General features: G+C 37.1%; 1 protein-coding gene across 2 annotated transcripts in view; it reads right to left on the minus strand.

Annotated features, from left to right (window-relative positions):
• Positions 1 to 11,628, minus strand: part of kcnip3a (Kv channel interacting protein 3a, calsenilin) — a 163,568-nt gene extending 151,940 nt beyond the window's left edge. For both annotated transcript variants that reach the window (XM_030143340.1, XM_030143339.1), the window contains exon 1: positions 11,611 to 11,628. In XM_030143340.1, the coding sequence (XP_029999200.1) occupies positions 11,611 to 11,613 (3 nt within the window). In that variant the 5' untranslated portion in view covers positions 11,614 to 11,628. The remainder of the gene's footprint in view (positions 1 to 11,610) is intronic.
• Between the last annotated feature and the right edge of the window lie 5,453 nt (positions 11,629 to 17,081).

Here is a 17,081-nt window from a genome sequence, read left to right on the forward strand (position 1 = left end):
AGAATATTATGGCTTTATTGTCAGAATATGACGACTTTAATCTCATAAACCAATGACATTTTTGTTAAATTATGAGGTTTTTTTTTATAACCACGACTTTATTCTCATAACATTGTGATTGTTTTTGTATTTGACTTTATTCTCATTAAATTCCAGGTTTTATCTCCATATTTTCTGACTTTCTTCTGGTAGTGCCCAGTGTTTTTCTTTTCTTCTGTGGTCCTAATACTCCGTCGTAGCTTTATTCTCCAGTTCCTCCGTATTTGTAAAACTAGGTTGGCCTCAGTTTCAGTTCGTTTACTAATCATGTAGGAGCACAAGGTTCACAATCACAAACTGAAGACAAAAACCAGGAAAGATCTGATCATGAAACCAAGAGCTGCACTAAGAAGGACCGTTAGCCAAAACAACAGGTCATTTCAGGTCTGATTGGAGCCAAAAATACAGCATCAGTGAATGTTAGCTGACCCCAAACAGGATCCACAGATCTAGGTTTGGTTTCCTGGATTTGTGGATCCATCTCCTTCTCTTTTCTTTGTCTTTGGGTGTCTGTAAACGATAGCTCCCACTGCTTTAAGAACCTGAAAATACAATCAAACACAACAGCTCTGCCCCATTTTGGATTCCATATTGTTCTTCAGTTTAGACAGGACTGAAGCCAACGCTGTCACTCATCTGCCTCTGTCTGACACTCAGTGGGCGGAGCCACAGTGACTTCTGCCAGCGCTGACGTCACAGGCAGACCCTCTATTAGGGATGGAACCATATGAAAATTTCATATCACGGTTACTGGGACCAAAATTATCACAGTTATCATTATTATTGCAGTATTATTGAAACTGTGCTCAAAATGTTCAAAAAGTACTAATACACACACTGAAATAATTTAACCAAGTTGAATTTTAAATAAAATAAAATAAAATAAAATAATAGTCCCAATGCCCCTTCTGTGTCAGAAACATTCAAATATTAACCCTTAGTGGTCTGAGTCTATTCTGTCTGTTTTTCAGTCCTTTTGATTTGGCCTTTATATACTATAGAAACAAATGTTTACTATACACATGTTTGGGATCTGTTTTTTCAGCACAACTTCATCTATATCATCTGTCTATTATTTTTTCACTTTAACCTACTATAAAAACATAAAAGGACAGAAAACACAAAAAAATATATATAAAATCCGATTTGAAAAATTTATATAATTTATTGCACAAATAACACAAAGAATGAACCTTTTCAAAGACTTTAAAACTGAATATTGGTTCCAAATATTAGGCATATAAAATCAAAATTGTAATAAATTCAAACTATACTCAGATATTTGACATAAAAGCAGATCTTTACAGAGGGTTTTTTCTCCTAAAAGTGCAGTAATCGAACACAGTTATCATGAGAATTAGAATTCAAACAGTGATACTAACCATCTGCAATTTTACCGCGGTTTATCGTTGTACCAGTAATCGTTACATCTCTAGTCTTAATTTACAATTTCCAAGCAGAAAATTTGGAACAGCAAAACTTCTGTGCAGATAAAATGATGTTTGTAGCTTTAAAAGGACAGACTTTTACAGTGACTTTTGCGCAGTGCTGAGGACAGTCTGCCGCCCCTGGGCTGTGGAAGTTGGATCAAAGCGTGTGCACTATCCACCCCAGTTCCCACTTTAAAGGATCCACTTACCAGACCTGTTCAATTATTTAATGAGTCTAAATCTACCGATCAGTGCACCTCTTGAACAGGTGGGTCTGTCCGACACTGGATCGGGTGCAGCAGTGCCGTCAGCCTGTCTGCGCTCACAGTCACTGATCTGTGCAGGTCCACCGACTGAACAGGCTTTGATTGACAGCACGCTTTGTGGAAAACTGCAACATCAGACTGACTCTGTTAAAGGAAAGGTTCACCTGAGATCACCAGTTAGTCCCATAAGCCTTCCCTTTTACAGTCAACTGGTCCCAGTATGACAGTCAAAGGTGCAGATAATTCCATATTTACAGATGAACTGTATTCACTGGATCCTTCATTTAGGACTGGGCCAAAAGGGCAGTTATCAATACATTACATTATACAATACATTCCAATATATATTATCAATTTTTCGACCACTTTTCTCCAAATTGGGTTAATTTGTTCTTTTCCGTGGCTGTTGCCTTTTCTATATTCAAACAATAACTCAACTCTGGTTTCCAGTGTGACAGTGAAGGCTCGTAGGTACATTTCCAGTGCGCAAGTATCAGTTTTTTCAATACAGTTGATGAAAAAAAAATATAATTGACCTATGTGGATACTTCACTGTATCTTGTAACGTATCTTGAAATACACAAAGTGATGAATCAAAACTAAATTTCACACCCAATCCTTTGAGTTTTACTACATTCTCAAAATGAATGGATTAACGAGTCTCTAATTGCACATTTCAGACAACTCCCTGACGTAGTTGATTTTGTGATTGTTGTTTTGGTTTGTTTGTTCTCATTAAGAGTATATGTCCTGGTTTTCTGGACTGAAAAAGTTTAAATAAAGTCATAAAAAAAAAAAAAAAAAAAAAAAGTTTATCCTGAGTTGACAGGTATATATCAGTTAATGCGTATAATTATGATAAATGTCAAATTGTTATTTCTTTCAAATTTAATATTTGATCATGAGTTAAGGTTGTGGATATAAAAACTTCCTTGACTTAAAATGACAAAAACGTTTTTCAACATCAAACCATGAATACCTAAAATAAAGTAAAACAACAAAATATGCACTTAACAAGTGTTTAAGTGATCGTTCTAATTTTAATCAAATAATTCTGACTAACATATACATATATACGATACAGTTTAAGATTCACGCATGCTTGTGAAATTTGTTTTAACATTAGCTAAGTCTATTTCTACACCAACTCGAGCTAAAACTGTAGAAGAGCAGAAGAACATGTCCAATTAAAGCGCGGTTTCTTTGTTTTGTTCTTTACAGCTGTTCTCCATGGACGAGGAGGCAGATTCAAGCAACACACCACCCTGGACTTTTCTTCCCTTTTGTAAAGTTTTTGAAGCATTTTTTATTTGAGCCTATTTTTTTTAATTCAGTGTGAATAAACCCATTTAAATGCATAAAGTTCATTTTGTCTGTGTTTTCCTGTGCCTCACATAAACTTGGATCATAACACTGCTCTGCTGACCTCAGGAATGATCTGTTTACAGACTATCCATGCACTGTGTCACATAGAAACCCACATATTTATGTTTACGACAAATGCCACAGAGTGAATATTTGTGCTTTTCCCTGTGGATTGTAATATAGGCTGTAAACACAAAAGCAGCGCCTGCTTTTGGGTGAGCGTCTCCCACACCAGACCCAGTCACATGATCAGATTTTATAATGATGTAATAACGCAGCTCTGACTTGGCTCTTGGCCTGTGGAAAAGCAAACCGGTTCAAGAGGTGGTTTTTCAGGTGTAGCGCAAATGGTATATCACGCAAAACTGCAATGGAAAGACCTTTTTTCGCAACTAGAGTCAGGTGAATTAAAAAAACCGATGTAGACGGACGTTACAACAAGTGAAGACGAAGAAGAAACGTGTGTATGTGTGGATACACCAGGAAACCACATCATTTTAGAATTTAGTAGGAGATAGAGGGTAATATAGAATAATAATGAATATATCTGGATGTAAACACCTTATTTAAGTTTGTTGACATGTTTACGGAATGACTTCTCGTGTCATCTCACGATAATAAATGAACAATTGTTCATTTGTGATTTAATGGAACAACCAACATTACACACTTCTGTTTTACACACTTCTGTGTTGGCGTAGGTCTGTGCTCTCTGAGTGCTTTTCCTGTTTATTCATATATTTCATATATTCCATTGTGCCACCAGTGCTTTACCACAAACCACTGAGCTCATGTGTCTGGTAGCATAAATGTGACTTTTCTGTGACTGTGAACGTCCCATTAGATCCCTCACCTCATCAGAACATGTCCTGACACAGAAAAGACACATTAGGTTGATAACATGTTTTTAATTTTTTTTTTTAATGTGCAGAGCTGTTGCACTTCTGCTCAACAACTACTTGGTTCAGGATTGGAAAGGATCACTGTTAGAGCTGCAATAAAGTTATGTAACAAATGTTGGAAAAACAAACCCACTGTTCATTACGCCTGGTGCCAGTTTAACATCACCTGACCACCATTGTGTATTTAGCTTTTTTTGTCACATTCATTCAACTAGGGCTGGGAATCTGAGGGGACCTCACAATACACTATGGTACGGTACGATACGCAGCATAATATCTCGATATATTTATTCTTAAGACTTCTTACTTCTCACCCATATATTTGTTCTGACCATTAACAGGTAGAACCAACACATGGCAGGACTTTTACTCAGTGGAGCTGGATTACCCCCTCTGGTGGTCAGGGTTGTCATTTTTTGGCTGAAGTGGGGCTGAATGTTACGGGGGTATCGCTGCAGTGGATAACATTACTTACGGTAATTCCATTACTATAAAATGACATTGCATACATAAAAGTTACTAAACATAGCGTGAAATAAACTTTCATGAACGGTAAAAACATTGCCTCCTCTGTAACTCCTGCCTGTGTGAGTTGTGTCAGAGATTTTCTAAAACAACAGTGGTTAAAACTCCCATCATCCCATGTTACGTCATCCCCACAGGACATCTTTCTGAAAGAGACTGAATGAGACATACCAAGTATTTAATAGGGCTGTGTATCGGCAAGAATCTGGCGATACGATACAATCACAATACTAGGATTACGATACGATATATCACGACATATCTGATACTGTTAAAAGGCTATTTTTTTTGTTTGTTTCTTTTTTTAAATGATTATTTCCTTGTAGAATGGAATTCAGCAGAAATCTGCACAAATACTCAACACATTTTTATTTGATCCCAACAGGATCTAATGCTAATATCACCACATGTTCAAACTGTGTTCAACCTGAAATTCCTGTTTTACAGACATTCCAGTTTCAGATCCTGTTCAAATGTTCAGATTCTATTAGTTCACAACTAACATCAGAACAGGATTTGAGTTCAATCCAAACAAGGAATGAACATTATTGAATAAAAGAGTGTGGAAATAAGAATAAATAAATGTAAGAAAAAAGAAAAACAAAAAAAACCCAAAAATGAACCTTCACAAATCTGCATCTGAATAATACCTAAAAATATTGATACAGTACTTCTTGATATTGATACAGTATTGTGAAATGAAATATTGCGATATATTGCAGAACTGGATATTTTCTTCCAGCCCTGGTATTTAATGCAGCAAAAAAGCTTCTTTTTTAATTTCCTGAAATTCTGGTGTGGAATTTAGACACTTCTATCCACTACTGTTTTCTAAATATTGAAAGCTGGCTCTTCGTCATCATCATCATCATCATCATCCTCATCATGGCTTAAATGTTTGCCTGTTAGATATAGTATTTTATATAATTACATAAAAACACAGCTGATGCTTAAGGTGACAGACATAAGAGGTGTGTGAAATTGTGGGAATGGCTTTAGTTTTGTACTCCAGCTGGAGGGAAACACACCTAATGATAAACATTAGTACAGTATATGTTCACTGTTTCCCTCCTGACGGCAGGTGCTCTGATCTGACTGAAAATGACTCAGAGTGACTGAACAACTCCAACCCCTATTGATCATACAGTCATTCTTAGGCAAAAAAAAGACCGAAATAAACTCAAGTGAGTCACACACAGAAATATCAAGCGCCCAAAGCCTCACAGCGTGTTTCAATTCAAACACCTGCATGTCAATATCCATAGTGTTCACCAAACCAGCAGAGCTGCAGCTGATAACGCCTGCTAAGAACACCTGCCAACATGTCTCTAACAAGACTGGAACTCATGTTAACTTGAACTTTCAATTCCAAAATATTTCAGTGGAAATATTTGGAATCCTTTATTACATTTACCCTTTCAGGCATGAATTATGAGACCTTAATGAGTTGAAATGCAGTAATGTCCCTCAGAGAGTGAACTTTATTGATCGCCATTCCAACAAATTATTTCAGTATAAAGTAGCTCCTTGTTTTGGATAATCCCTTATGGTCCAACTAAAGCCAGGTGTCAACCATGCAGCCCAGGGGCCAAACCGGCCCGCCAAAGGTTCCCAATCTGGCCTGTGAGATGAATTTACAAAGTGCACAATGCAAAAAATTACAGTGAAGATATTAAACAGTCAAGGGCATCAAAACTCAAAAATAACAGCAGAATAACTTAGAAATAATGACGCCAAATTTTCTTCTTGGTTTAATGTGGAGAACAACAATATGACATTATGCTTATAAAAAATGGCAACATGAATTTGTTGCAAAGAACATAAATTCTGATATCCTTTAACAATAAAATGTTAATAACCTGAACAAATATGAACACCTGGAATGTCTAAAGAAAAATAAGTTGAATTTTAACAATATTCAGCCTGTTTTGGTGTCTTGGGTAGGTCTGATCTGTAATGCACATGTAGAAATCATAAGTTGAGGCAGAATATTGAACAAATTGTATTTGTTTTTCTTCAGAAATTTCAGGGTTTTTTCAGGTTATTCACATCTTTTTTTTGCTTTGGAAAGTGTGTAAAATGAAAATAGTTTCAACATTTAATGTAATTTTTTGCAGTTGTTATTATTTATAGGTTATTATGTTATCATTTTACTGGTTCGGCTCACTGGAGATCAATTGGCTGAATGTGGCCCCCAAAAGAAAATGAGTTTGACACCCCGTGAACTAAAGTAAAAATGTATTAAAAGTAAAAAATTGGGGGTCAGATTGTCTCTAAAATGTCCCATCAGGGAGATTTGAATACTGTTTTTGACCCTAATCAAGTTATTTTTCCTGAGTGTTTTTATTCCTCTTAGGTATAAAAAAAAGACAATGCGATTGATAATTTTTTTTATGAACCTATTTTTCACGGAGGTGCAAAAACATCCACTCAGCTGGACACCATGCATTTCATTTTTGAAGCAAAGAAACATGTATTTACTGATATACTGAGTGGAAAACTATATATATATTTTTTAAATGCTGTTAATCTGGTGTTTGTCACATTTGAACATACTGTAATATTAGTTATTACCACTTTATGAATATATGCAAAAAAAACAAACAAACTACAGTCTAATAACAATAACAAGCAATGATTTCCACTCAAACTGTCAGTGCAGATCAGGTTTATCTAGAACAGCACAGTTACAGTAATGGTCTGAATGTCAGTGTATTATTATGGGATGGTGCATATGTGTCCCTGTGTTGGCTGAATGAAACTAAAACAACAAAACCCCTGAATATACAAGAGAACAGCTGAGAAGAACTGACCACTGAGTGACCACGTGGCATGAAGGGTTAAGATAAATAATTTCATTTATTAATTTCAGTCCATCATCAGGTGCAGCCAGGTGAATTCCTCAACACAAAAAATAACTCAGACAACAACAAAACTGGTGAAAAAGTGAAGCCACTATAAGCAGAAGGTGCACAACGTCAGTCTGTAAGCTTGACAGTGTTTAAGGTTTAAACCAACACATTCACTGACGGATGGACTGACCCTCTGAATGATTAACGATCAGCCTCATCAATCACTGAGAAGCTTTGCACCAGCCGGCCGCTGCGCGTCCACTCAGAGCTGCTGTCATGAACGCCGCAGAGGTGACCGGGCCTCTCCTGACACCACTGGGACTTTGAAATAAGTGTTTGGTCTGTGGGCTTAGGTTTGCACCCGTGCTTCCAGATGCATATTATTCAGGTCCTCTGTTTCCAAAGCAGGCTGCAGGCAGGTGACAGTCTGTTCCACACTCCAGCCGCCCGTCAGAACAGCGCTGGGAAACTCTTTTTATTCCAGGGGCTACATTCAGCCCGTTAGGACCTGAAGCAGGGATGTAACAATTACCGGTAGAACAATAAACTAAACAAACTAAACTAAACAATAAACAATAAAAGGTAAAATTGCAGACGGTTAGTATTACCGTTTAAATACTAATTATCATGATAACTGTGTTTATTTACCGCACTTTTCCAGAGAAAACGCCTGTGTAAAGATCTGCTTTTATGTCAAATATCTGAATATAGTTTTAATTTATTACAAATTTAATTGTATATACCTAATATTTGGAACCAATATTCACTTTTAAAGTCTTTGAAAAGGTTCGTTCAGCATCTGCGTGTTATTTATGCAATATATACATTTGTCAAATCGGATTTTATGTTTTTTTTGTGTGTTTTTTGTCCTTGTCCTTTTATGTTTTTATAGTAGGTTAAAGTAAAAAAAAAAAAAATAGACAGATGATATAGATGAAGTTGTGCTGAAAAAACAGATCCCAAACATGGGTATAGTAAACATTTGTTTCTATAGTATATAAAGGTAAAATCAAAAGGACTGAAAAACAGACAGAATAGACTCAGACCACTAAGGGTTAATATTGGAATGTTTCTGACACAGAAGGGACATTGTGCCATTTATTATTATTATTATTATTATTATTATTATTATTATTTAAGTACAACTTGGTTAAATTCTTTCAGTGTGTGTATCAGTACTTTTTGAACATTTTGAGCACAATTTCAACAATACTGCGATAATAATGAGAACTGTGATAATTCTGGTCACAATAACCGTGATATGAAATTTTCATATGGTTCCATCCTTAATCTGAAGTGGGCCAAACCAGTAAAATAATACTGTGAAAAAAGTGCAATGACATTATGAAAATGTTTCCATCTACAATTTCCTTAAAACTGTGAATAACAACCTGAAATGTCTGAAGAAAAATAAATATAATTTTAACAATATTCTGCCTAGGGATGTAAGGATAAGAACATTTCATATCACGGTTATTGTGACCAAAATTATCAGGGTTATCATGATTATCGCGGTATTGTTGAAATTGTGCTCAAAATGTTCAAAAAGTACTGATACACACACTGAAAGAATTTAATAAAGTTGTATTTTGAAAAACAAACAAACAAACAAATAAAATAACAGCACAATGTACTTTCTGTTGCAGAAACATTCAAATATTAACCTGTAAACATCAAACATACAAATGTGCATTAAAGATGGAACCGTATGGACACGGTTTGACCATTTTACAGAGAGAGTTTGAGTTGTTTTAATTTCTTTTCCATAGATAGATAGATAGAACAGAGGTCTCTCTCTCTCTCTCTCTGAGTTTTTAAAGTGCGCTAATAAAACACGGTTATCATGATAATTAGAATTTAAAGGGTAATACTAACCACTGGGAATTTACCTCGGTTTATCGTTATACCGGTAATCGTTCCATCCCTAACTCTGCCTCAGTGAACCCCTTTCACATGTGCATCCAGCTGACAGGTCACAGTGGGTCTACAAATACACATTTAATAACAGGCAGAATATTAGTCAGGTTACACTTTGTTCTCTTAAGACTTTCCAGGTCGTAGTTGAAGCTGTAGTTGTCATTATTTCTAGTTATTACAATAGTATTGGACTGGTCTGATCCATCAGATCGTAACGGTCTGTGTGTGACCCCTGAACTAACAGGATCTGAACATCCTTGATTGTTCAGATCTTCAGTTTACATTTTGCTTTTCACAAATCCAGCCCACAGACCAGATGTTTGACAGCTGTGCATGAGATGGACTGATGTGCATCTGCTCCAACCAGGTGTCCTTGTTTTGAAGCACATCAGGGGACTCGTTGTCATGGGTGTACAGTCAGCCCCAGAGCCGTTCCATTCCAGACCCGTGCAGCCCCAGAGCCGTTCCATTCCAGACCCGTGCAGCCTCAGAGCCGTTCCATTCCAGACCCGTGCATTGTGAGGGGCTTCCACTGCACAGTCTGTTACCTCACAGGCTGCTTGTTGCTAACAACTGCTCTGTTAAATTGATTCATCAGCCAAGAAGAAACTAGAAAACACACAGAAGCAGAATTCCAAACAGCATGTGTGCTCTCCTCTGCCTAAACCAGTGGATGTCAACCTTGGGGTCGGGACCCCACCTGGGGTCGCCTGGAATTCAAATGAGGTCGCCTGAAATTTCTGGTAATTGATAAAAATAAATATAAAAAACTTACTAATAAACAATATACAGGGTGGGGAAGCAAAATGTACAATATTTTGAGGCAGGGATTGAAAGACAGTGTATGACCAATTAGTTTATTGAAAGTCATGAGAATTTATTTGCCACAAGAAAATGTCCATAATAGAAAATGTTTTTATTCTATGTGTCCTCCTTCTTTCTCAATAACTGCCTTCACACGCTTCCTGAAACTTGCGCAAGTGTTCCTCAAATATTGGGGTGACAACTTCTCCCATTCTTCTTTAATAGTATCTTCCAGACTTTCTGGTAATAGTTTTGCTCATAGTCATTCTCTTCTTTCCATTAGAAACAGTCTTTATGGACACTCCAACTATTTTGAAATCTCCTTTGGTGTGACGAGTGCATTCAGCAAATCACACACTCTTTGACGTTTGCTTTCCTGATTACTCATATGGGCAAAAGTTTGTGAAAAGGTATGGATAATAGTGTTAGGTATGATTATGACATCAGTATATGTTTGGTTTCAAAACAACTGACGTAGTGTCTGCTGAGAAAAAACAACTAAATGTTCATTGTACATTTTGCTTCCCCACCCTGTATGTTGAGTTGATAGAGACAGTCACAATCCATACCAGACAAACTGAAGCTGAAACTGCAGCACTGTGGTTCTGTTTGTGTCAAATGTTCATTGTGGTCAGTTTCAGATGCTGCAGCTCTTTCATAATTCATAGTTTCAGTTCCTGTTTGTTCAGTATTAATTGTCCTCCTTGTAAATCCCAGCTGGACTGGCTGGACAGATCCTGAGCCTTTGTGCAGTAATCTACACCTGGATTTACTGCCTCTGTCCACGATAACAGACATTATACAGACCAAATGTTATCTAAAGTGAATGTTTATTTGCAGCATAGTATAGCAAACTATTACATGATCAAAAACAAATTAATTTTAGCAAAAAAAAAAAAAAGTCTGGGGTCGCCAGAAATGTGTGATGTTCAAATGGGGTCAGGAGTCTAAAAGGTTGGGGAGCACTGGTCTGAAGCCAGACTGAAGCAGATGTTTGGATTCTCAACACATTTAAGTCATGATGAATCACCACAACACATCAGAGGAGTCCGTCTGTCACACACCGAAAAACACGCACTGAGTGGAAATGACTGAGTGAAGGGAGGGGGGTGGGGGGGGCAGAAAAGTGCGGGTGGAGGCTGTGATGCCAGCTGACACGTGTCTGCAGGGGCTTCTCTGATGCGCGCTCAAAGCCCACCGTGTCCTCCACGCGCAGGGCGGCAATTACATAACTTCACAGCCAAAGTCAGCTGTGACAAAAGTCCACGCGAATGAGGTCTGAGGGATCTGACACTGACGGACACAGCGTTAAACTGAGCCCACAACAAGTGTCTGAGCAGCAGGTCCGAGCTGGGAGCGGCGGCGGACGAAGGTGCGCTCCAGCCGGTGTAACCAGCCTGAGCACAGCAGCCTGGCTCAGCTCTCAGCCTGGCTGCGAGGGCTCAGCCTGGCTCAGCTCAGCCTGGCTGCTAGTCGAGCTCACAAATGATTCCAAAACTGGGTCTTACCTCATGTTCCTGCGTGTTGTGGTACGGGCGACACTGATGGCAGATCTGCGCAGATGTGTGTGTGTGTGTGTGTGTGTGAGGGTGTGTGTGTGCGGAGGCCTCAACCTCCGACGGTCCGATGGAGGCGAAGGAATGCGCACACACTCATCCACAGAGAGAGAGAGAGAGAGAGAGAGAGAGAGAGAGAGAGAGGGAGAGAGGAGAGAGGAGAGAGGGAGAGCAGGAGGAGCAGAGCGGAGGGGGATGGGTGGTGAAGCTAAAGAGGAAACAAGTGGACTTTCATGTGTTCCAGCCTAATGAGTAGCAGACAAAGTCAACAGGGCTTGGGGGGGGGGGGGGCTGTATAATATTGTCGTTTATTCCGCACAAATGGTGTGGACTATCTGCAACACAACACCCTGACTGCACACACTGACCCCACTACTACTGCCATTTAACTGAGAAATCACTGAATGACATAGAATCCATGTTCTTTTTTTCTGTTTGGGTTTTTTTTCCCCATTCTTTATTGTCTTTTTTTTTTTTTTGGGTTTGTTTTTTTTTTGGTTTGTTTTGTTAACACAAAAACAAAGACGTGACAGTAACACAATGTTTTCAACCCTGGGATCGGACCCCACGTGAGGTCGCCTAGGATTCAATGAGGTCGTCTGAAAGTTATTGATGAAAAAAAAAATAAATTACTACTAAAAATATTTGTTGCACTGACAGAGACAATCCCAATCCATAACAGACATGACAAACTGAAGCTGAAACTGGAGCACTGTGGTTCTGTTTATCTGTCAAATGTTCACTGTGGTCAGTTTCAGATGCTGCAGCTCTTTCATAATTCATAGTTTCAGTTCCTGTTTGTTCAGTATTAATTGTCCTCCTTGTAAATCCCAGCTGGACTGACTGGACAGATCCTGAGCCTTTGTGCAGTAATCTACACCTGGATTTACTGCCTCTGTCCACAATAATAGACGTTATATAGACTAAATATCATCTAAAATTAATGTTTATTTGCAACACAGTAACAAACTATTACATGATTAAAACCAAGTTCATTTTAGCAAAAAAAATGTCTTTGTTGGGGTCTTCTGGGGTCGCCGGAAATTTGGCATGTTAAAATGGGGTCACGAGCCATAAAAGGTTGGGAACCGCTGCAGTAACCTAATTAACGGAATAACATAATAACAAAACAATCAGCATTCGGCAAAATATGTATTTGTTATTATTCAGAACAAGGTTTTCAATTGGCACCTGTATGTAGCATCAATGAAGTCATGTAAATTCAATCAAATTTGAGCTGCAGATCTTTTTCTTTTGGGGTCAGTACCCACATTAATTGTCCCTAAAAAAGCAATCCATTTGTTCCACTTTCTCATGTCGAGTTCTGCATGCAGTCTCAACACAAGTGTGAATCTGTCCATTTGGTGGAGTTCCTCCACTCTGTTCAGGTGGGTCAGGCCGGAGCCGTGTTCGGGTGGTTGCTTTCTTAGAATCCATGTTCGAAGGGCTGTGAATTGTCAGACGTGCATGTGTTTGTGGAGAACCCAGACCTCCTCCCTGGCACATCTGCTGCTTGCTGCGCTCAGGTTCCCCGACTGCCTCTACCTCGCCATTATTTACAAGCACTGTAGTAAAGTGAATTCATAATGGATTTTTTGGTCTTTTTTTTTTTTGTGGGGGGGGGGGGGGGGTTGGAGTTGTTGTTGTTTGCTTTAGCCTTAAAAGAGAGCCTGCTGATCAGTGACCCCTTGCCAGAACCCCCAGGGAGGAGCAGGCTACTTCTGCAGTTGTAAGAAGAACTAGAGTACATGTAAAGTGAGTGTGATGAAAAATACTTCAATATATAAAAAAAGTACAAAATGAACATCTGTGCATGTCCTGACAGCTGTGTTGGAAACCCCTGTTCTGTAAAATGTGATATAAAAGAAGCTTTTACTTCTATTCTGACATTTCCCCTGTTCTGTTTCTCCATATTTGTGTGTTATGTCACCGTTCTATCTGTTCAGTACTTTTGGTGTTAAAGTCAGAAAACGCTGACCTCAGCATGTTGGCACTGGTGGGGTTTCAGACAGCCTTCCTGTGTTCATAAAGTGTACTTGGCTAACGTACACAGCTACAGAGAAGTGCAACTGTATGTATAATACAATATAACTATATGTGTCGCATTAAGCAAATAAGTAACATACATATTTAAAAAGATATTAAATTGAGTTATGATACCTAACATAAATAATACAGTACATATCTAAATATAATATTGGCTTGTCTTGATATGCATGCTAAATGTAACAGATAAATGGTGAGGTGAAACCAAGGGACAAGGGGCCTTGGCTCAAAAATGAAGTCAACCTGGAAGTAATTTAAAACGGTATCACTGCAGATGATGCTCCACACACTGCAACACTGGCAATCTCCCAAAAAAATACAAGTCATGAATGTTTTGCAGAACTCCTTTTATCTCATCTTTTCTCAGAAACACCTAGTCCACAGGTGTGTCAAACATGCGCCCAGGGACCAAATCCAGCCTGTTAAAATCATTTTAGGTCAATTCAACCTAAAGTGGGGCAGAGCAGTTAAATACTATCATAATAAACTGTAAATAATGAAAACTGCAAATTTGTCTCTTTGTTTAGTGCAAAAAATGTAAATTTACACAAAAATATTCACATTTACAGGACTAGTCTTTTACAAAAAAATGTGAATATCTGAAAATGTCCTGAGTAGAAGTATATGGAATTTACTAATATTCTCTCTGTTGTTTAATGTTTGGTGTATTTGTAGATCCACTGTGATCTGTACGTTGTGATTCATGTGTATACATTTTAAACCAAGGTGTAATATTGTTAACATTGCACTTATTTTACTAAAGAATTTTCAGGTTGTTCATATTTGTTCATGTTGTGTTCAAGTGCAATTCATAGATGTAAACAATTTTAATTAACGGAATTTTAAGTGTATTTTTGTGTGTATTGTAGAGGATTTTTAAGCATTTTAAGTATAGTTTTGCATGTATTGTAGAATATTTATGCATATTTAAGTGTATTTTTGCATGTATTGTAGGATTTTTGAGCATAATTAAGTGTATTTTTGCGTGCATTGTAGGATATCTAAGCATATTTAAGTGTATTTTTGCGTGTATTGTAGGATATTTAAGCATATTTAAGTGTATTTTTGCGTGTATTGTAGGATATTTAAGGATATTTAAGTGTACTTTTGAGCGTATTGTAGGATATTTAAGCATATTTAAGTGTATTTTTGCGTGTATTATAGGATATTTAAGCATATTTAAGTGTATTTTTTCGTGTATTGTAGGATATTTAAGCATATTTAAGTGTATTTTTACAAATATTGTAGGATATTTAAGCATATTTAAGTGTATTTTTTGCACATATTGTAGGATATTTACGCATATTTAAGTATATTTTTGCATGTATTGTAGAATATTAAGCATATTTAAGTGTATTTTTGCATGTATTGTAAGATTTTTGAGCATAATTAAGTGTATTTTGTGTGTATTACAGAATATTTAAGCATATTTAAGTGTATTTTTGCATGTATTGTAGGATATTCAAGCATATTTAAGTGTATTTTTGCATGTATTGTAGGATATTTACGCATATTTAAGTGTATTTTTGCATGTATTGTAGGATATTTAAGCTATTTAAGTGTATTTTGTGCGCGTATTGTAGGATATTTAAGCATATTTAAGTGTATTTTTGCATGTATTATAGGATATTTAAGCATATTTAAGTGTATTTTTGCGTGTATTGTAGGATATTTAAGCATATTTAAGTGTATTTTTGCAAATATTGTAGGATATTTAAGCATATTTAAGTGTATTTTTGCACATATTGTAGGATATTTACGCATATTTAAATGTATTTTTGTGTGTATTGTAGGATATTTAAGCATATTTAAGTGTATTTTTGTGTGTATTGTAGGATTTTAAGCATTTTTAAGTATATTTTTGCATGTATTGTAGAATATTAAGCAGATTAAGTGTATTTTTGCATGTATTGTAAGATTTTTGAGCATAATTAAGTGTATTTTGTGTGTATTACAGAATATTTAAGCATATTTAAGTGTATTTTTTGCATGTATTGTAAGGATATTTACGCATAGTTAAGTGTATTTTTGCATGTATTGTAGAATATTAAGCATACTTAAGTGTATTTTTGCCCGTATTGCAGGATATTTATGCATATTTAAGTGTATTTTTGCATGTATTGTAGAATATTAAGCATACTTAAGTGTATTTTTGCCCGTATTGCAGGATATTTATGCATATTTAAGTGTATTTTTGCATGTATTGTAGAATATTAAGCATACTTAAGTGTATTTTTGCCCGTACTGCAGGATATTTATGCATATTTAAGTGTATTTTTGCCCGTATTGTAGGATAATTAAGCATATTTAAGTGTATTTTTGCATGTATTGTAGATTATTTATGCATATTTAAGTGTATTTTTTATTTTACAGAATTTACTGTTTTCACTCAACAGTTCTTATCCTATTGTTTATATTATTTGACTCTACATCATTTAGGCTGGATGTGGAACTGAACTAACATGAGTTTGACAGCCCTGACCTAGTCCATCACTACATTTTTCCTCCATTCATGCAGATTTCAGGTCAAATACAAGTGGATTTGATTGACAGGTCTGTATGACAGCTTGATCACCTGCCACACTTTCAGGGTTTCTGTTCATTTAATAAAACGTGCATTTCCTGACAGACAGACATTGTAACAATAGACTTTTGCGTATCTAATAGTGTTAAACTTATGAGTTTGTGAGGTTTGTAACACGAGCATAAGAATTCAGCGAGTGAAGGGTAAACTACTGGAGCTTATCTGGTTGCACTTTGGGAGCAGGTCGTATCTCCCACAACATCACATACAACGGGTTGGGATCAATGGCTGATATAATGTAAAGATAATTACATTTGTTACAACAGAGAACCCATAGAATCCAAAGCAGCTTTTCATAAGCTGCCAAATCCAAGTTACCCAGTGTGTTCCACGTCAGAATGTCACCAAGAAGTCACAAATACAGTCCTTTTATTCATCTGAGTTTTTATTCATGGACTTCCTGGAAAATTCTGCGCTCTGAAAAGACCAGCTTTCATGGGTCAGACTGTGAGCAGGTGTTTCCTCTACAGTCCTGCAGTCTCATCTGCACCAGGACCTGAAGGCAGAGTCCGCAGCAGGACATGAACTCTGCACTGGGCCCATGGTTTTATTTCAACTCCTCTGGTTTCTGTCGTCACTGGACTTAATTTAAGGGGTTCAAGTGAAGGCAGGTAGCTCATATGTGTGTGTGTGTGTGTGTGTGTGTGCGTGCATATGTGTGTGTTTGTGTGCGTGCGTGCGTGTGTGTGTGTGTGGTGCATACATGCATATATGTGTGTGTGTGTGTGTGTGTGTGTGCGCATGCATATGTGCATATGTGTGTGTGTGCGTGTGTGCATGCATATGTGTGTGTGT

This window comes from Sphaeramia orbicularis, chromosome 9 (genome assembly GCF_902148855.1).
Source record: "Sphaeramia orbicularis chromosome 9, fSphaOr1.1, whole genome shotgun sequence".
Taxonomy (NCBI): domain Eukaryota; kingdom Metazoa; phylum Chordata; class Actinopteri; order Kurtiformes; family Apogonidae; genus Sphaeramia; species Sphaeramia orbicularis.